Source organism: Tenrec ecaudatus, chromosome 12 (genome assembly GCF_050624435.1).
Source record: "Tenrec ecaudatus isolate mTenEca1 chromosome 12, mTenEca1.hap1, whole genome shotgun sequence".
NCBI classification, from domain to species: Eukaryota; Metazoa; Chordata; class Mammalia; order Afrosoricida; family Tenrecidae; genus Tenrec; species Tenrec ecaudatus.
The window spans coordinates 24,759,457-24,778,563 of record NC_134541.1 but is presented as its reverse complement, the minus strand read 5'-3'; the positions used below and the strand labels follow the sequence as shown (position 1 = coordinate 24,778,563).

The following is a 19,107-nucleotide window of genomic DNA, read 5'->3' as shown; positions in this document are numbered from 1 at the left end:
TGATCTGTTCTGTGAACTTTAACACACACATACAAATGTAACAGATCAATAAATGTGTTGCTTCAAACAAAAGCCTAGGCCTTTGACAAGCGGCCTGGACGTTGGTGGTAGAGTTATCCTTGAAATTAATAGCAGCAATACTTGAAACTCGCCTGACTTGAGTCAGTAATTGGGTTAGCAGCGCCTTGGTTCAGATGGGGGATCGCTCCTGGGCTCCTCACCTTTGTGCTTTGATTTTTGTAAAACAGCTTTTCTGAAAGTGAAACACATCACAGATCGCATTTAGGCCGAGGCTGTCCCACTGCGCGTCTTGGCACCAGCCCCCCGGCTTACCTAGGGAGCCACAATCCCGTGCAGTCAGCGCACGTAAGACCGCGCCTTTATAGATCTTTCCTCTAAGGTGGGTCATGCCTGCTCAGCCTCCTGAAACCCTGTGGGGTGCACTTGGACGTGACGAGGAAGACATGAGCAGAGAACGGGAAAGAGGCCGCTCTTGCTTCATTAGGGGCCTCTCTCCCTTCTTAAGTACAAAATCAATGTCCGAGCAGACCTGTGAATGGCGCTGAGGTGATGGAAGTGGTCACTGCAAGATAAACACTGCCCCGTCCTTCCCAGGCACAGGATGATTTGTCATTTCAAAGCACGGGTTAGGTGGCAAGGCTGCTGCAGATCGACAGCTGTTGTCTATGTGCCTGCAAGCTGTAAGGATTGCAGGTCCCGGAAGTAAAGCATGTCCCGGGGTCTGCTCCTCTCTGTGCCCCTTTATCCACGATGAACTGTGAATGGTGAGACTCAGCAGCCCTGTGGACGGCCGGGAGAGACGGTCCCTGCAGTTGATGTGTCCCCTTTGAAGCTCCCAAGTAGCAGAACAGGCAGCCGGGGAAGAATTGTGGGTAGCAATTTGGGTGTTAAAATATTAACACATTTTTGCATATTTAATGTGGTTTCCTTTTTAAATAGTAGGCAGCTTATGGCCTAGGAACAGTAGGTTTATTTCAAATTAATATTTAAACATTGTTAAAAAGGGAAGAACTACTTAGTGATAAATACATTTGGTTCCTCCAAACAAGAGACGACTCTCTTTTCTCTGGTTGCGTACCAGTTAATTTGGGGTCTACTTTGATGATCGTAACCTGTGAAAGGAGGCTGCAGGGGGTGGGGGACAGATTGCCTTAAAACTTCATACCTTGCAGGCACTCAACTGGTCCGCATCTTGAGCACCTCAAGGTCTCTGAAGTACCCAAAGAGGGAACCTAGGCAGACGTCACAGAGGGCCTTGCGTGTCTGGGCCTGCGGTGTGCGGGCGTCCTCGTGTGTACCTGCCCTCCCCCCAGGGCTTGACTCTGAGACGTGAGCCTCGGCGCTGGAGAGCACCCCCTCACATACCTTTTTCTCCTCCTCGCTAACTCAGATCCCGTCCTGGTGAAAAGTCTGCCCTGGGGAAGGAAGCAAGTCCCCTAACCTTTTCTCTCCTTTCTCCTCTCTCCCCACAGGCAAAGATGCCTTTCGATGGCAACAAGCTGTATTGTAGCGAAGTGCTGGCCATATTGCTGCAGAACAGCGACGGTGAGTGAGGCTCCTCTCGGTATTGATGTTCTGTTGGGACGGAGCCAGGCGTATCTCAGATCATGACAGCAAGCTCTCTTGCCTTTGGCATCGCCTTGCTCCCCCTCATGCTCTCTGTGCAGCTTTTGTACTCTGTCAAGCTGTATTGATTTTGTTTGCTGATGTATCAGTGTTAGACGGCTGTAAAATCTGACAGTTAGCTTCATTTTTTTTCCCCCTTCCTCTATTTTTCCGCCCCTTTTAGAAAACAGGGAATTGCTCGGGGAGCTGGATGGAATCGATGTGCTTCTTCAGCAGTTATCAGTGAGTAATTCTTCTGCTTCCTATCTGCCATGAGGATGGGGGGGCTGCCCTAAATGGGGGGTGGAGCTGGAACTGGTGGGCAGGAACCAGCTGCCTGATGAGACCAACGTGGTAGGAAGTCTGCTGGTAGGATGACGTTCCATTGGAGGGACATGGCCTGTCTCCTATTCTTAGTCCCTTGCTTTTTGCCACTGGATGTCATTGTGTCTCTCTGGTGTGCACTTTTTCTGGTGTGCACTTTTTTTGTCAGTCTAATTGTATGTTCTTGGATCCAAAATACCCAATTACGTACAGAGTCAACCCACTCCCAAAGTCCTCTGCTCCATTCCTTTCAATCTGCCACTGAGATGCAGTCAGTTCATTTACGGTCCAGAGAAGCCCATGTTCCCGAGCACCAGCCAGGCTTGGGAAGGGCGTATGGTACCAGAGCCTGAGAGGTGGTACCAGAGCCTGAGAGGAGAAATGGGAAATTGCCGCTTGCGTGCCATGAAAGATGTAGATCCAGTTGGAATGTCTTTCGGCTGGCATGCTGGAAAGGGTGTGAAGATTTTTCCTAACAAACCTCATCTGCGCTTCTCCAGAAACCAGGCTGAGAATAGAACATTTGGATGAGAACTTGAGAGTGTTGGAGTGTCTGAGATCTCAGTTTGCATACACCGTCTGCTCTCAAGCAAACAGCCCAAGTGCTTGGCTTCCACCCCCAGCAGAATTTTTCCATGTGAATCCGCTTCCAGGTCTGGGAAGGTGCTTAGTCTTGCTCCTGCCAGATAGATGGTTGATCATTTTGTATTCGATTGTCTGGGTGTGCATATACTGTTTTAAACGGTCCTCACTACCACCACCACCATCACCGTGCGGCACATCTGTGGCAAACACACACTTTTGCTTTCAATCCTTCGTGTGACGAGGAAACACTCCCTTCTGTTGAGCCAAGACTTACCCCATGCTGGGCTGTGGTAGGAAAGGGCAGTGGCTGGGTCAGGCAGTGGGCGGGGCCTGGCAGGGTTGTTTCTTCACCTGGGTCCCACCCCCTGCAAGGCTGCTCCCTGTGTTCGCATGGTGGCCTGTGTCTGTTGTGCGTTTGCAGGTCATGTTATATTTTACAGTTGAAATAAAAGTGTTTGGGGTTCTGTTTTTAATCTCTTCCAGAAACTATCGATTACTCATAAAGCCAATGGTCAGCTGAGTGTTTTGATGTGTTTGTGTGTGTGTTTCGTTTACACTGACTGAATGCCTGGGAGTCAAAGACTAGTGGAAGTGGATGCGAAGGGTCTTGATGTGGTTCCACGTCTTCACGCATGGGGTCCTTGTGGCCGGCCGGCTTTGTGACGTGCTGGATGATGGCCGTTACAGACATTCCCTCATGGCTCTCTGCTGTCTGCTGTCTTCTGCTTGACAGGTGTTTAAAAGACACAATCCTAGCACAGCTGAGGAGCAGGAGATGATGGAGAATCTGTTTGACGCGCTCTGCTCCTGCCTGATGCTCAGTTCCAATCGGGAACGCTTTCTGAAGGGTGAAGGCCTTCAGCTGATGAACCTCATGCTCAGGTGAGTTTCTCATCTCCCTGCTCTCCGTCTCCATTTGCCTGGCTCCTCACTGGTCAGCTGGAGTCAAGAACAAGTGCCCGTGGTGCGTGTCCCAGCTACGTAGGGCAGTAAGATCTTCAGTTGTGTGTACGTGCGTCACTTCTACGTGAGGTGAGGCTGCTGCCACTGCTCTTGATGGTGCTGCCGAGTCGACTCCAGTCGGAGTGAGGGTGCATGACAGAGTAGAGCTGTCCCAGAGGAGGATTTCCCGGACTGTCATCTTCCTGGGAACGGTTGCCAAGCCTTTTCTCCCAGCGACCTTTTGGACAGTAGCCAGGTGCTGAAGCACTGCGCCCCCACAGCTCCTTGCCTAAGGTGATGCAGGGTGGATACAACGTTGATTTCCCTCTGGGGTCAACTGCTAATCTGACTACCCACTGCAGGGAGCTGTCACCTGGCTTGCCCTTCCCGGAGTGCATTGATTTGGGGGAATCTAGTGGTTAACGTCCGAGCTTATCCCGTGTTACTGTCTTACCTTAGCCCACACTTTTGTATGTCACACCCATTTATTGATCCCGTATTTTTGTCATACACAGCAGAATATCACTGTCTCCCCTTCCCCCTTTATTAATTCAACGACGGATTGTGTGTGGTACGCCTAGCACAGGAGCTATGGAATGTGTCCAGGCGACCCAAGCTTTCTCCATAGTACTTTCTTTGTTATTTAATTGTCAATTCTCAATTCCGGCAAAGACTTAAGAGGGCGGCATCTCAGTATAGTCACAGTCCTAAAGTTGGAAGCAAGAGCGGCAGCCCCTCCCTTCCCGCCCTCCCTGGCTTTCTTCCTTTTTTGAGAAATGTGGGTAGGAAAGCAATTGGAGTGGGCCAAGAGGGCACGGAGTAACCAGAGTGTCGGGTAAGTTCTGGAGAGGCACCAGTGTGTTTTGTTTTGTTTGCATGATTGGAAGACTTAAATCATTGTGGAACGATCCTGCAGGAAATTGAGCCCGAGTTTGCGGTTTTGAAACTTACATGCATTGAAAATGCTGTCAGAGTAAGGTATCTATTTGAAGAATTTAAAACGATATGTGGACGTATACTTCTTTCTGTAATTGAGAATAGAAACATGCAAACCTGCTGTGAACACGTCCCTCGGGGCCTGGGAAAGTGCTGGGCTCACAGGGAAGGCAAGAAGCTGCGTGCAAACTCAGGTACCAAGACACAGCCCTTCTTTCTGGGTTGGCTTTCTTCTGTTCTTTTTCTATAATTGTTTGTTTTTAGGCCTGTCCCACGTGTCATGGGTTGCTTTTAAAGTTGCCATTGCTGTCCACACATTGAGTGAGTAAAGGTTTCCCACGCCGCGGCGTACTCTCCAGCAGAGTTACCACTCGCTGCCCAATGGCTAAAGGGAATGTACTTAGCTCGCTTAGGAGTCTTCTGTTGTTCATACTGAGGTTAGTTTCAACATTTTGCTATTATGAGAAATTCTACAATGACCACCGTTGCCTTTTAAACTCGTTCTGCACTGCAGATTGTGGAGGCATGCGTGTTGAAAAGCTGTTCTCTGTAACGGCTCGCATGGGCCTAACGATGCAGTGTGTGTTTTCATTTCTACCGTGGACATCAGGCCTTAGATTGATTGAAAGTCTTCCTTTGAGGGATTGCAGAGAGGAGCAGGGAAATTACTCCGAGGCCTTCAGTGTGTAGCTGAGTTTTGCTAGCTGTCCTCTCTTGGGCCTTTTGTTTGTCTGCTGTAACGTTTTAATCGCCTGTCCTTCTGTTGGAATGACCCACCTCCACCCAAGCAAACAGCATGGGAAGGAAGCGCACTTGACTTCTTGGGCCTTCCAACCATAAAGCTGCACTGCGCGGGGACTTGCCTTCTCCAGGCCGGAGCTGCCGGTGCCTTCCGATGGCTGCGCGCAGATCTGAAGTTATGTGTTCTCGTAGTGTAAGGCTTGGTGACGTGCAGTTTGGGGCACTGAATAAATAGCCAGAAATGGGGAATTTAAGAGAGGATCTCCAAACGACTGGGAAACCCTACCTCTCTACGACCTCCTAGCTTTTTTTTTTTAATGCAGAAGTTGCTGTTAGATTAATTCTCTTGCATTAATTAGCCATATTAGCAGATTCAGCACTTTCTTTTTTGTCTTTCCCATGCTTTTTGTTCTCTCTTATTTTTCTTCTTCCGACTCCCAAGTGGAAATTTTAATTGGAAGGGACTATTATTCTCTCTCTCCCCCCGCCCCCTCCGATCTTCTGACTGCCAAGAGAAAGGCCCTGGGAGAGGTGGGAGCTGTAACACCCAATATGAATCTTTACTTCAATCGGTCATGCATCAAACTATAAAAGTCCCTCTCAGCAGAGAGGGATGGAATGATAAGCTTCGAGGCTGAAGTGATGTGACTTTGGGGGTGTAGCTCTTATTCTTACCACCATGTTTCTGCATCAGACCAATGGGGAGAAATAATGCCAGATTTGTAGGGATGTTACGGGACTTAACACCACCTGTAAAGTAACTGAGACAGTTCCTTCCACATCATAAGCATGTTGCTATTGAAACACTGTTATGGTATTGTGTTAGGTGCTACATTTCCACGGGGACAAATAACAAAGGCTCAAAGGCTAGTAGAGGAGGCAAAAACTAAATTACTGTAGTACTAGTTAATTTAGTAACTTAAAAGGGAAGTGCCTACTGGAATCCTAGAACACAGATTTGAGGAACTTTTACCTTTGTATGTTGACATCTGTGCACCCCCCCTTGTTTTTATCAAGGGGGTCACAAATAAAATAGTTATAAACACACAACATCTTCGCACTTACGCATAGATGTGCACACATGCTTACAACCCCCAATTCAGTATCTTTTTTCAACTTTATGGGGGCATAAGGTGGCATGCACTAAGCATACCCATTTTCTGTGTGCAGTTGTGCTTTTGACAGATACATGTGACTTGACTTCCTCCATCCCAGTCAAGAGACAGACCAGCATTGTCCAGTAGAAATACAAGGTGAGCACAACAGGTCACTTCAAATTTTGTAGCAGCCACATTTTAAAGAGTTAAAAGAAACAGATGAAGTCGGTTTTAATAATAAATGAAGGGACTTTGAAAGGGTGTGAAAAAAATGGAATGAAAAGGTAATGGATTTTTTTCCGAAACTAAAGCTTTCCAGAAGCGCCTGCATAGTTTACTTAGCCAAATATCTGGCGGGGGGAGGGGGAGTGGAGAAAAAGATCATTTAACATGTGATTCATATTGACATTGTTGCTGAGCCATTTGACATTATTTTTCACCCCCAGTCTTCAAAATCCAATGTGTATTTTACAGTTACATTTCTGTTCAAATGGTATATGTTCACCTGCACATAAAATTTACAATTGAAAAAGTAAATTCCTATACTCAAATTATTTTCCAATAACCAAATTGAAAACCTTTTTGTTAGTTACTTATTTTAAAATACTTCTTAAAATTAAAAGGTTTTTTAGCTTAGTTCTTCACTTGAACTAGCCATACTTCACACGTGGCTCCAGGCAGCTGTATGGAAATACACACAGAGTGTTTCTATCACCTCAGAGAGTTCTGATGATCCTCAGGTCTGTTTTTGCCAAGACGGCACTAACTTTACTATTATTACTTTATAGTAAGACTCAGGTCAGGGATGTGAGTCCTCCAACTTACCATATATTCTTGTGTATAAGCCAAGTTTTCCAGCACATTTTTAATGCAGTTTCTGTGGTAAAATTAGGTGCCTCAGCCGATATTCGGGCCGGCTTTTACTCAGGTATATACACGGTAATTCTTATTTTTAAAACTGTTGCAAGTCGGTGTATCCATGTGTCTTTTTATGTAACTTTTAGAATCAAGCCATCGGTGTCAGAAGGCCAAACTCTGCCGAGGCTTTGGCTAGCATGACATTGAGTCTCTGACCATTTTGAGAGAATAGATATTTCCCCCGAAGTGAATTTTCTAATCCAAGAGCAGTAAGGGAACGTTAATGGAACTTTTTCATGAACAATTTGCAACCTCTTTGTATATTTCTTCCTAGAAACTTTTCAATTTTATACAGCTTTCCAGAATATAAAATATGCATTTTTTCTTTCCTGTACGTAATGCCCCTTTTTAAGAATTCCTAATGTTACTTATTCAACTTTGTCAACTTTCTCCCTCAGTCTAACTCTTTAGAAGGGATTGTTGTTGTCTTTTGTTTTGTTGCAAGGCCATTTCTTTCCCACAAGATCTGGCTCTTGATTTTAGACTTCTATTTGGTGTTTGCTTTGTGTGCCTTTGTCTCTACCCTCCCCTCTAACTTCAGGTCGCTTTTGTCCTTTTTAAGTCAGAATTTGTCAGCTGAACCCATTGCGATGTCTGTGGTGTTGCCTCCTGTTTCTGCTGTCGTCAGTCCTCTTCCATTAGGGACATGAACTAGATTATGTCCTTAGTGTTTGATGTGCATGCTCTGCCTGATGGGCTTCATCTTTAACACTGCCGAATCCGTGCTTAAATAAAACGAGTGATGCATTTGAGAACGGCGAGGAAGGGGAAAATGAGGAGCTGATGCCAAGGGCTCAAGTGGAGAGCAAATGTTTTAAGAATGATGATGGCAACAAATGTGCTTGACTGGATGGATGGATGGATGGATGGATGGATGATGGATGGATGGATGGATGGATGGATGGATGGATGGATGGATGGATGGATGGATGGATTGTGATAAGAGTTGTATGAGCCCCCAATAAAATGTTTTAAATGAAAAAAACATGCTTTGTGTCTATTCTCGCTGGGGCAGTGATCCCATAGACTTCTGTAAAGTATCGATAATATCCCCATTCTCACACCTGGTTTCACCATAAATGTGATATTTTACTCGTGCCTCCATTTGAGCAGAATTTATGATGCTTTGATAACCAGGGACTCTTGAAATGTATGCCTTACCTGTCTTCCTGCCTCAATCTAGATCCTGTTTGGCCTTGTTGTAACAAGCCAACGTGAGCTTGTTTTGGGTGGTAAACAGTCTTGAAATGCACGGTGACTTTTTTTCATAATGCGCATTTTCTATGGAATTTTTGGGTGGGAATTTTTGTGGTGTGTCTCTCCTCATCCTTGACTTTCTGTACTTGTTATCTTCGAACTGCTGTTCAGCAAGTACATGAATTACTTTGATCGGAATCTTGGGTCACCTTGCCAGAATAAACTTGCCAACATTCTTGCACGCAGCAGGCTCGTTTTGGATTCTTTAATAGCTGTGTGTATGTCGTGTGTCCGCCTCATCACTTTATCCTTGGCGCTCCATGTCTTTGTTGTTCTTACGTGGGGCTTGTTAAGGAGATGGAACTTCAGAGTCTAGTGTGTGAGTTTGTCTGTACGGAGCTGAATTTGCAGTTGCCTCTTTAGCACAGCAGCCAGCCAGTTGGTGTTCCTGGGAAGCTGGATTTCCTCTTTGCTTATATTGTAAAGACGAGGATTTCTGCCCCTTTTCCTGTTTGTTTGTTTGTTGTGTCCCGATAGTTTGGTTGACGGCTTGCTTTGCTGGTTTTCATGTGTTTAGAGACTCATTCACCATGTTTTTTCTTCTGTGGAGATTTGAAAATTATTCTTCCTGTATCTTTTCTGGCAGAGAGATGAGGCTGTTTTTCCCTTCATGATTGAAATAATGTGTTGGGATGTGTGAGTTGGGACTGACTGGGTGGCAGTGGGGTTTGGTTTGTTGTGGGTCTTTTCCCCTCCTAGTGGTCACCCTTCTAAAAACGGAAACTTTTCCAGCAAGCACTAAATTTTAATAACAAAAAACATTTATTCTTTCGCAAAAATGAGGAAACAAAAGTATGCATTAAATACTACATCTTTTGGGGTGAGGACACCATACTTATTTTTTTTAATTTTATATATATTGTGAAATTAATTTCTAATTAAAATAAAATTTTGTCTTTTTGAAAATCATTTTAATCGGGGGCTCGTACAACTCTTACCACAATCCATATATCCATCCATTGTGTCGAGTACATTTGTTGACATCATCATTCTCAAAACATTTTCTCTATACTTGAGCCCTTGGTATCAGCTCCTCAGTTTTCCCCTACCATCCTGCCCTCCCCCTCTCATGAACCCTTGATAATTTATAAATTATTCTTCTTTTGTCATGTCTTAAACTGTCCGATGTCTCCCTTCATCCACTTTTCTGTTGTCTGTCCCCTAGGGAGGGAGTTAAATGTAGATCCTTGTAATCGGTTCCCCCTTTCCATCCCTCTTTACCCTTACCCTCCTGGTGTCACTACTCTCATTGGTCTTGAGGGGTTTATCTTTCCTAGATTCCCTGTGTTTCCAGCTCTGATCTGTACCAGGGTACATACATCCTCTGGTTTAGCTGGATTTGTATGGTAGAATTGGGATCATGATAGTGGGGAGGGGGGAGCATTGAAAGAACTAGAGGAAAGTTGTATGTTTCATCAGTACTACACTGCACCCTGACTGGCTCGTCTCCTCCCTGTGACCCTTCTGTACGAGAATGTCCATTGTCTACAGATGAGCTTTGGGTCTCCACTCCGCATTCCCTCTCATTAACAATGATATGATTTTTTGTTCTTTGATGCCTGATACCTGATCCCATTGACACCTTGTGATCACACAGCCTGGTGTGCTTCCTTCATGTGGATTTCGTTGCTTCTGAGCTAGATGACCACTTGTTTACTTTTAAGCCTTTAAGACCCCAGATGCTGTATCTTTTGATAGCGCGGCACCATTAGCTTTCTTCACCACATTTGCTTATGTACCCACTTTGTCTTCAGCAAATGTGTTAGGATGGTGAGCATCATGGAATGCCAGTTTAATAGAACAAAGTATTCATGCATTGAGGGAGTACTTGAGTGGAGGCCCAATGTCCATCTGCTACCTTAATAATATACCTATAAATATATGCACATAGATTTATTTCCCCATCATCATACAAAAATATATTTACATATGTACAGGTCTGTATTTAGACCTCTGTAAATGCCCTTTGCCTCCTAGTTCTTTCCTCTATTTCCTTTTACTTTCCTTTTGTCCCACCATCATGCTCAGCTTTCATTGTGTTTCAGTAATTCCTCTGTTATATTGCCCTTGATCATGCCCTACCAGGCCTCCTACACCCTCCACCGTACTTCTATACAACAACAATCAATGACCAAATTGCTGACATCTCTATTTTGCACCTCTTGTGCCATGAATGTGTAAAGAGCAGATTCTAGCAAGTCAGTGACCTTTCCACTGGCTCTCCCCACCTGTGCCTGTCCAGATGTAGCGGGCTCTCCCCACCTGTGCCTGTCCAGATGTAGCGGGCTCTCCCCACCTGTGCCTGTCCAGATGTAGCGGGCTCTCCCCACCTGTGCCTGTCCAGATGTAGCGGGCTCTCCCCACCTGTGCCTGTCCAGATGTAGTGGGCTCTCCCCACCTGTGCCTGTCCAGATGTAGTGGGCTCTCCCCACCTGTGTCTGTCCAGATGTAGCGAGCTGGCGCATCAGGGAGTTGACGCACCTTTCTGATCGTTCTCTTGCACGCGCTCCAGGAATCCATTTGAGCTCTCAACGTGCTCAATGTCTTCCTTGTGCTCATTAATCCTCGTGGCAAGAATCTCACCTGTAGCTTGTTTATTCACAGCAGTGCCCCCGTGAGCTGGCTCACACCATGGCCTCTCCCAGCTGTGCCATGGTGACCTTCCACCTTCGTAGGACTTATCTCTTTGAACAGCGCCCCTCCCTTTCCGTCCACGGGAAGACCGTGATGATTTGCCTGGATGTGGCCAAAGGGACATGTCGTCTGGTTTTGACGAAGCCTGGAGAACCTGACGCAGGGGCCGCCCCTCTTTCCCTGTGTTCATCTCTGGCAGATTCCTGCAGGGCGGAGGTTGCTGCAGACAGGGAACTTTAGTTTTCTGTGTGCATGCCACATAGTAGCAAGTTCCTCTAGGAGCCGCAGCTGCGCCATTCTCCTGGTGCCATCCCCCCTTCCCACATATTGACGTTCTGTTCTCCGAACCCAAGTATCTTGGATTCCTGAACGCCTGACATTATTTTCTCCGAGTGACTGGCCCTTGGTGTTCACGTTGAAACTTCTGGAGGCAAGCTCTCTGCAGTTTTGTCACTTCCTAGAAAGCTGTCCCAGCTCTTCCCCTTCCCCCTTCCCCCCCCCCCCCCATGTGCTGGGGACTGATGGCCTCTGCTGCTGTGGCATCTGCCTGTATCAGCGCTTGTCTTCCATCGTGGTGACTCACTGGCTCAGCTCTCAAGCTGCACTGTAAAGGTTTGCTCAGTGAATGAGAGAATCTGAGAAACGGGTCGTCAGAAGGCGAATTGCTCGGATAGAAAGAGAGTGGCGTATTAGCACCCACATTGCTAAGAGCTGCATCTCCTGCCTGAGGATAGGTAGGCCTGTTTTTCTGTCAGAGAGTTTAGCGCATGAGACGAGGAGCAGAAAAGGACTCGAGGGAGGCCGGAATCCGAGTCGGCTCTGGTCCTGGGCATGTTGCCCTTGGCAGCTCAGTTTGGCCCACGGACACGCTGGGCTTCAGAGCTGAGCCGGCACAAGTGTCAGTACTTCAGTTTATTCACCTTTGGGGCACTTGAGGTTCTCAACCCTATTCTTCCATCCGACCCCTGGCTATTTCGGGGGCACAGCATAGCGACTGGTTTCTTGGAAGTTTGCTGTGCAAAGTTCAAAGGAGGCCTTTATGCAGATTGGCCCCCGCTCCTGTTTCTCCGAACTGCTACTGGAGGTCTGACTGGTGGCTTGTCCTTGCGCCTCCCTCACAGGCTTGGTCTCTCGACTGCCCATTGGTTCAGATGTGAGTTGCATTGTCAGGTGAAACATCTTGTTTTTTCCAGTCCTGAGTTGAGTGTCTGGATTTCACAGTGCTTGACAGAATCAATAAGAGGAAAGCTAGTCCGCTGCTGTTTTTCCCCCTCTCCCTCTGCTGAAGGACAGATGAAGACATCCTGGAAAAGAAGAGTTTGTTGAGCTGATATTTTATAACGGAAAACGTGCAGGTCGCTCTCCTAGTCTCTTCTTGTTGGGTCTGATTCACAAGGACCCATGTGCAGCACCACAAGACACAGCCGTGGACTAGCCCACCTTCATTGCTGTCCCCCCTGTTGCAGCCAGCATAGCACTCGATCTCCCCAAGGGTCTTTTTCCTCTATGCTGACCCTGTATTTTACTAAGCGTGGTGCCCCTCTCCGGGGATGGATGACATGTTCAAGTGTGTGAGATGAAGTCCGGCCATCCTTGCTTCTAACGAGCTCATCCAACAAAGATCTGTGTGTCCTTCTACAGTCTATGTTGTATTCAGTATGCGTCGCCAGATGCAACGTTTAAAGGTGTCTTACTCATGGCATGGCTTTTGCATGCATGCAAGGTGACTGAAAATACCCTGGCCTGGGTGCACAATAGCACCAATGAAACATGCCGCATTCCTCTGATTCTTTAATGCTTCTTACCAACTCCCCAATATCATGACCTCAGTTCTACCTTACAACTCTGGCTAGGCCGGAGCATGTACACTGGCACACATAAGAGCTCTCAGCACACGGGATCCAGGACAGACAAACCCCTCAGGAGCAATAATGGGAGTAGTGATGCCATGAGGATAGGGAGAAGGTGGGGGGCGAAGAGGGAAGCTATCACAATGACCGATGTTTTAACTGTGCACACTCCCCTCCCCACACACACACATCCAACGTGACGAACAACAGAAACATAGATGAAGAGAGACAGCGACTGGTGTGAGATATGAAAATAATCATTTATAATTTATCAAAGATGGGAGGGTGCAGGAAGGAGAAGGAAAAAAGAGCTGATACCAAGGGCTCAAGTAGAAAGAAAATGTTTTGAAAAGGATGATGGCAGCATATGTGTGTTAGTCTGGGTACTTCAGAGAAACAAATCCGCAGAAACTCATGTATGAGAGAGTTTTATGTAAAGGTTAAGTGCACATCGAGAAAACATCCCAACTCAGTGCTGCCCAAGCTCACAAGTCCAACCCATATGTCCGACACCAATCCACAAAGTCTTCCTCCATCTCACAAAACACACACAATGATGCCAACTGCAGGAGGAAACCCGAATCAGTGAGTGTGTAAGCATCTCAGCGCTGGCAGGGGTTTCTACACGGCTGCTCCAGCACCCAGGGCTGCATCGGGGTAGGTCCATGCGACTTCTCCTTGGGGATGTCTTGTAGGAAGTGAGCCTTGTTAGTTGAATCAGGGGACTGGCTAAGGCAACTGCACCCTGGTTCGACCATCACAAAGCAAGAGACCAGAGAACTGGAAAGGTGAGGCCCACTTAGCCATTTATCCCTTCTCCTTCTAATTAACGCCACATGTGTTTATCGGCCAGGTTGGCACAACAAACTAACTAGCTCAGTATGTAAAATGTGCGTGACATAATGCATGTATGGATTGTTGGAGCTGTAAGAGCCCCTGATAAAATGATTTTATATGTCTGTATCCATATCCTGGCTCAGGTCAGGCAGAGTGTAGTCCTCAAAGTGATACCGTTCCTCTTTAATGATAAAGAAGTCATTACAGAGTAGCCCAGTGAGATATGTCATTTGATTTCCTGACTGTTACTTCCAGCCATCTTGATTGTGGATCCGCGTAAATTGAAATCCTTAGCAACTTCGATCTTTTTGGGCTTATAATGCTGCTTATTGGGCAAGTTTCCGAGGTGTTTGTTTTCATTCTGTTGAGGTGTGATCCATCTATGTAGGCTTTGCTCTTCCACAGTGAGTGCTTCAAATCCTCCTGGCTTTCATCAAGCAGGGGTGTGTCATCTGCATGTTGGGCGTTGTTACTAAGCTGGCTTCTAGTCTGGATGCTGCATTCTGTTTCACATTATTTGCTCGGCGTAAGCACTGAGTGAGAATAGTGGAAGACTGCAACACCATCAGGCAGCATCTCTGACCTGTTTGAATGACTGCTTCTTGGTCGGTGTACAGGTTCCACATGAGCACCAATAAGTGTTCTCAAATCCCCATTCTTGGCAATATCATCCATAGCTTGTTATGAGCCACACAATCAAATGCTTTTGTATAGTCAATAAAACGTAAGTCTGCGTTCACCAAGACCCACCTGATGCCGTCAGTGATAACCCTCGTTCCATGTATTCTGAATCTGCGCCCAGTTTCTGCCAGCTCCCTGTTGTTGTATTGCTCCTGTCACTTTTTTGTTGAAAACTGGCAATGTTTATTGATTTCTTTTTAACTTATATGACCCCTTGCTTTTCTTTTTTCAATCATTTTATCGGGGGCTCTTACAGATAGTATAACAATCCATAATTCAAGATCAAGCGTAATTGTACAACTTCTGCCACCATCAGCTTCAGAACATTTTCTTTCCTCTTGAACTCTTTATTATCAGCTCCCCTTCATCCCCTCCCTCCCCCATCCTACCCTCATGAGCCCTTGTTATTATATGAGATCTAATTTTATTGCCGCATCCTACACTAGCCAATGTATCCATTCACCTACAATTCTGCTATTCCTTCCCCCTCTCTTCCCATACCCTCACGGAATCGTTACTCCCATTACTGTTTCTGAAGGGTTTATCTGTCAAACAATCATTATACAAATGAGCATCCGCAGGTCTAGCAAGGTTAATGAGGTAAAACCAAGACCATAATAGTAGCGGGAGGAAATATTAAAGAACTAGAGGATAATCATGTGTTTCATAGGTGCCATGCTGCGCCCTGGATATATCGTCCCTGCCATGTGTCCTGCCACTTTTATCCGATCTCCGGCAGAATTTTACTTGCATATGATATTGTTCAAGAATTCTGTCGAATCACCTTTCTTTGAAATGAGCACAGATGGGAGTCTTTGTCAGTCAGTTAGCCTAGGAGCTGTGGCCTAAACATCCCGAAATGGACAAGGGAGCGTTTCCAGCGTTGCATACGTTGTTGAAACATCTCAATTTGTATCCTGTCAACCCGGCCGGAGCCTTGTTTTTGCCAGTGCCTTGAATTCAGCCTGGTGTAAATGGCATAAATATCTAACCTCCTCTGGCCACGCAAGGGAGGAGAATCCAGCTCCACCTGATTCCCTCCATCTTTCTCTCACCAGCCAGTCCTCCCTCAGCACCCTACTGTTATTAGTCTGGAAGCCCCACTGAAACCGGTTCACCAGGATTCACCCCGTTGGCATGTGAAACATTGGTGGGGGGGCACAGCTTCCAGCATCACAAAAACAGGCCAGCCTCTACAGGGGAACACTGACGGGGAGGGGTTCCTAGCCTAGAACACGGACCACAACAAAGGAATTCCTTACTTGATCGTTTGAGTGCTTGAGAAAGGAAGCAAGAGTCATGAAGGGGGCGGAAGGCAGAGAGCCTCTTAGGCAGCAGCACACACTGGCCTGAAAGCTAGCGAGAGCCTGGTGATGTGGAAAACGGCTCAGGCAGCTCCCCTCCTGCTGTCACGTCAGCAGGGCTGCCACGGGCTTCGGCTGCCAGCAGCAGAGCCAAGACTGACTGTGGAGAATCAAGGGGTATGTTTTTTTTTTAATTCAGGCGTAGTTTTTAAAAAATGAAACTCAAGGAAGTAATGCCTTTTGTACATTTTTTTAATGACAGTTCAGAGGCTCTAACTCAGAAACATGTTGCGATCCTCCGTACAAGGAGGTCGCCATTTTTGAGAATTCGCCGGAAAGGAGGACAGAGCTGTAATGACAGCCACGTTGTACCTGGAGGGAGCCCAGGTGGCAGTCCCCAGGTTCTTGGCTACAGATGTGTCTCCTTTGGTAGGACGGTTGCTACAGAAGCAAGATTCCAATGGATCAGGTTTAATGAGAGCCTGTACTCTAAATCACTTGCTTCTTGCCACCACCGAGTTCTTTTTAACGGTGTGTCCTCGTATCAAAGTAGACGCAGTGTTCTCTAAGAAGCCACAAAGGCAGGAGGCTGCAGAAGAATTACATTGTCAGTTTCCTTGAAAATATTGACACGGAGCTTATTACTTCAGTTGTAAAACCCTGTTCCAGTTAGAAAGGAAACGAGACGACCGTGATCCCAAGGGATGTGTGCAAATGCAACTTTGGGTTTGTGGCAGAAATACAGTGAACCCTTCCCGATTGTGAACTGTAAAGGCAGGCAGGAAAAAAGAAAGACTGGGCCACAGACAGATCCATTCCGGGAAGCACACACCACCCCCCAACTCCCCTTTAAAACGGAAGGTTTACAGGTTTACAGCAGGTTCTCAGCCTATGGGTATCGACCCCTGTGGGGGTCAAACTACCCTGTCACAGAGGTCGCCCGATTCATCACAGTAGCAAAATGACAGTTATGAAGTAGCAACGAAAATAATGCTATGGTTGGGGGTCACCACCACATGAGGCACTGTATTAAAGAGTCTAGGCATTAGGAGGGTGGAGAACTACTGGTCTACAGGAAGATTCTCCCTAATCTTCAGACAAAGAAAAATTAAAATGACAATGGGATGTTAAATGCCTACAGGCAGACTTTTGCTGGCCCAGTTCTGGGATGTGAGCTTGTGACAGCTTGAGAAATTTCTTCTTTTTAAATCGTAGGTTTGTATTTCCTTGATTCCTGCTTTGTTGTCCCTTGGTTTGTTCCTAATGATCATTTGAAGGCCCGAACCAGGCCTCATTTTTATTTTTGTGGCTCGTTACAGTTTGGGGGTTGATCTGTAACAGCTAGAGTCTTCTCTCCCGGCCTTCCGTTTCCTGGAACTCAATCATGCAGATCTTTGGGGGCCATGCACAGTGTCTGCTCCAGGCTCTGCACACACACCGTGCTTGCTGCTTGTCCAACAACAAACGTTCCCTTTCCCTCCAAGCTGAATATTGCTGTTCTCTCTTAGATGGATAATAGTAGTTTGCACATGTTCTCTAGGAACCAGAAACACATTTCAGAAGCACAGTGTAATCCTGCCAACAGCCCTCCAGGCTGATGCCACCTCTTCATAAATGGGGAAGTGCTTGGCTGAGAAGGCAGCTTCACTGAATCAAGATTACCTAGCAGGAAGGTGATGGGAGACCTGCCTGAGCCCTTCCACCAGACTGGGCCGCTTTTCATCCTCTCATGTACTTAAATTGCGCATGTTTAAAGTATATACCACCTAAGGAGTTTTGATGGGTCTGCACCCACAATTACAGTTTGTTCCTGTTTCATTGGTGAGTACTATTCTCTTGACTGGCTCCATCACAGTTGTCTAGTCATTGATGGTTGGACATTTGGCCTTCTAGATATTAACAGCTGCTATGCATAATCATGTGGAAATCTTTGGGTGGATACATCTTTTACTTCTCTTAGGCAAATACGTAAGAGTTGATGGCTAGGTTATCTGCTTCGTGAATGGCATAGGTTCCCAAACTTAAAAGACTTATCACATGTTTTCAGAAAAAAACGCCCCCTCCCCCCTCAGCAATTAAAAATGTTTGTACTATAGCCCATAAGTCAGAATAACGTATAGGTATCTGTTTTGGGAGCCCCCACCCCAGATCGATCCTGTATTTCTGGGGGCAGGAGTGGGGGGCGGGATCACCCTCTTTGGGAAACACTGGTGTGCAGTTAGCATTTTTAAGGTGCTGCCTATTTCCCACAATCGTTGTTCCATCCCCACCAGCTGTGTTCTAGTTACTGCATAGCCTCCCAAACACTTGATGTGGCCAGTCTTTTTTTATTGAAGCCACTCTAGCCAGCATGTAGGAGCTCTGGTGGTGTAGTGGGTTGCATATTGGACTGCTAACTCCAAGGTCAGTAGTTCAAAACTACCAGCTGCTCCATAGGAGAAAGAGGAGGCTTTCTATCCTGGTAAGCAGTTTCAGCCTTAGCAACCCAAAGGGGCAGTGATACCTTGTCCTATCGGGTCCTGTGAGTCAGAATCGACTCAATGGCAGTGAGGGCAGTTTTTGGTTGGAGCAAGCATGTAATGGGACCTCATTCTGGTTTTAGTTTGTATTTCCCTGGTGACTAATTATGTTGAGCATCTCTTTATTTGCTTACTTGCCATTCACATATCTTTTTTAGAAAAATAGCTGGTCAGAGGTTTTTGTTTTTTCATTTTGGCCTATTTTTTAATTGACTAGAGAGTTCTTTATATATTATAGATGTAATCTATTGCCCCACATATGTTTTATCAATTTATTTTTTCCAATTATCCTTTTCTGTTTGAGTGAACATGGCCAATTTGTCTATTTCACTTGTGTTGTCAGATTTATAGGCTTGAAGTTATTTATGAATATTCCCTTATTATCCTTTTAATATGTGTTAAAGTAGGGAGATGTTCTCTTTTATTCCTCATGTTAATTCGTGTGTCCCTCCCCCCTCCATTGTTAGAGGTTTATCAATTGCGTTGATTTTTCTCAAAGAACTAGTTTTTGTTTTCACTCATTTTTCTCAACTATTTTTCTGTTTGGGTTTTATGTTAGTATTACTTGTCTCGGCGCTTTTTATCGGATCCTCATTTCATTCCTTCTGACTACTTTGTTTTATTTGCTGTTTTTTTGGTTTCTAGAGATGGGAAAATTAAGACCATTGATTTGAGATCTTAATTTCTGATACATGGTTAATATTACTAAAAACAAACAACAACTGCCATCGACGGAACTCTAGCTCATAGCCACCTACAGGGCAGGGTGGGACTGTGCTGGGGTTCTGAGACTGATCTTTATGGGAGGGCAGGGGGAGTCAAACTGCTGGGCCTGTTAGCTCAGTACCCACGAGGC

At 46.0% G+C, this 19,107-nt stretch overlaps 1 protein-coding gene across 1 annotated transcript in view; it reads left to right on the top strand.

Annotated features, from left to right (window-relative positions):
* The window catches only part of CTNNBL1 (catenin beta like 1), a 160,277-nt gene that overhangs the window by 73,267 nt on the left and 67,903 nt on the right, over positions 1–19,107 (top strand). The window contains exons 8-10 of the mRNA XM_075528770.1: positions 1,494–1,566; positions 1,811–1,869; positions 3,269–3,417. Of these exons, the coding sequence (XP_075384885.1) occupies positions 1,494–1,566; positions 1,811–1,869; positions 3,269–3,417 (281 nt within the window). The remainder of the gene's footprint in view (positions 1–1,493; positions 1,567–1,810; positions 1,870–3,268; positions 3,418–19,107) is intronic.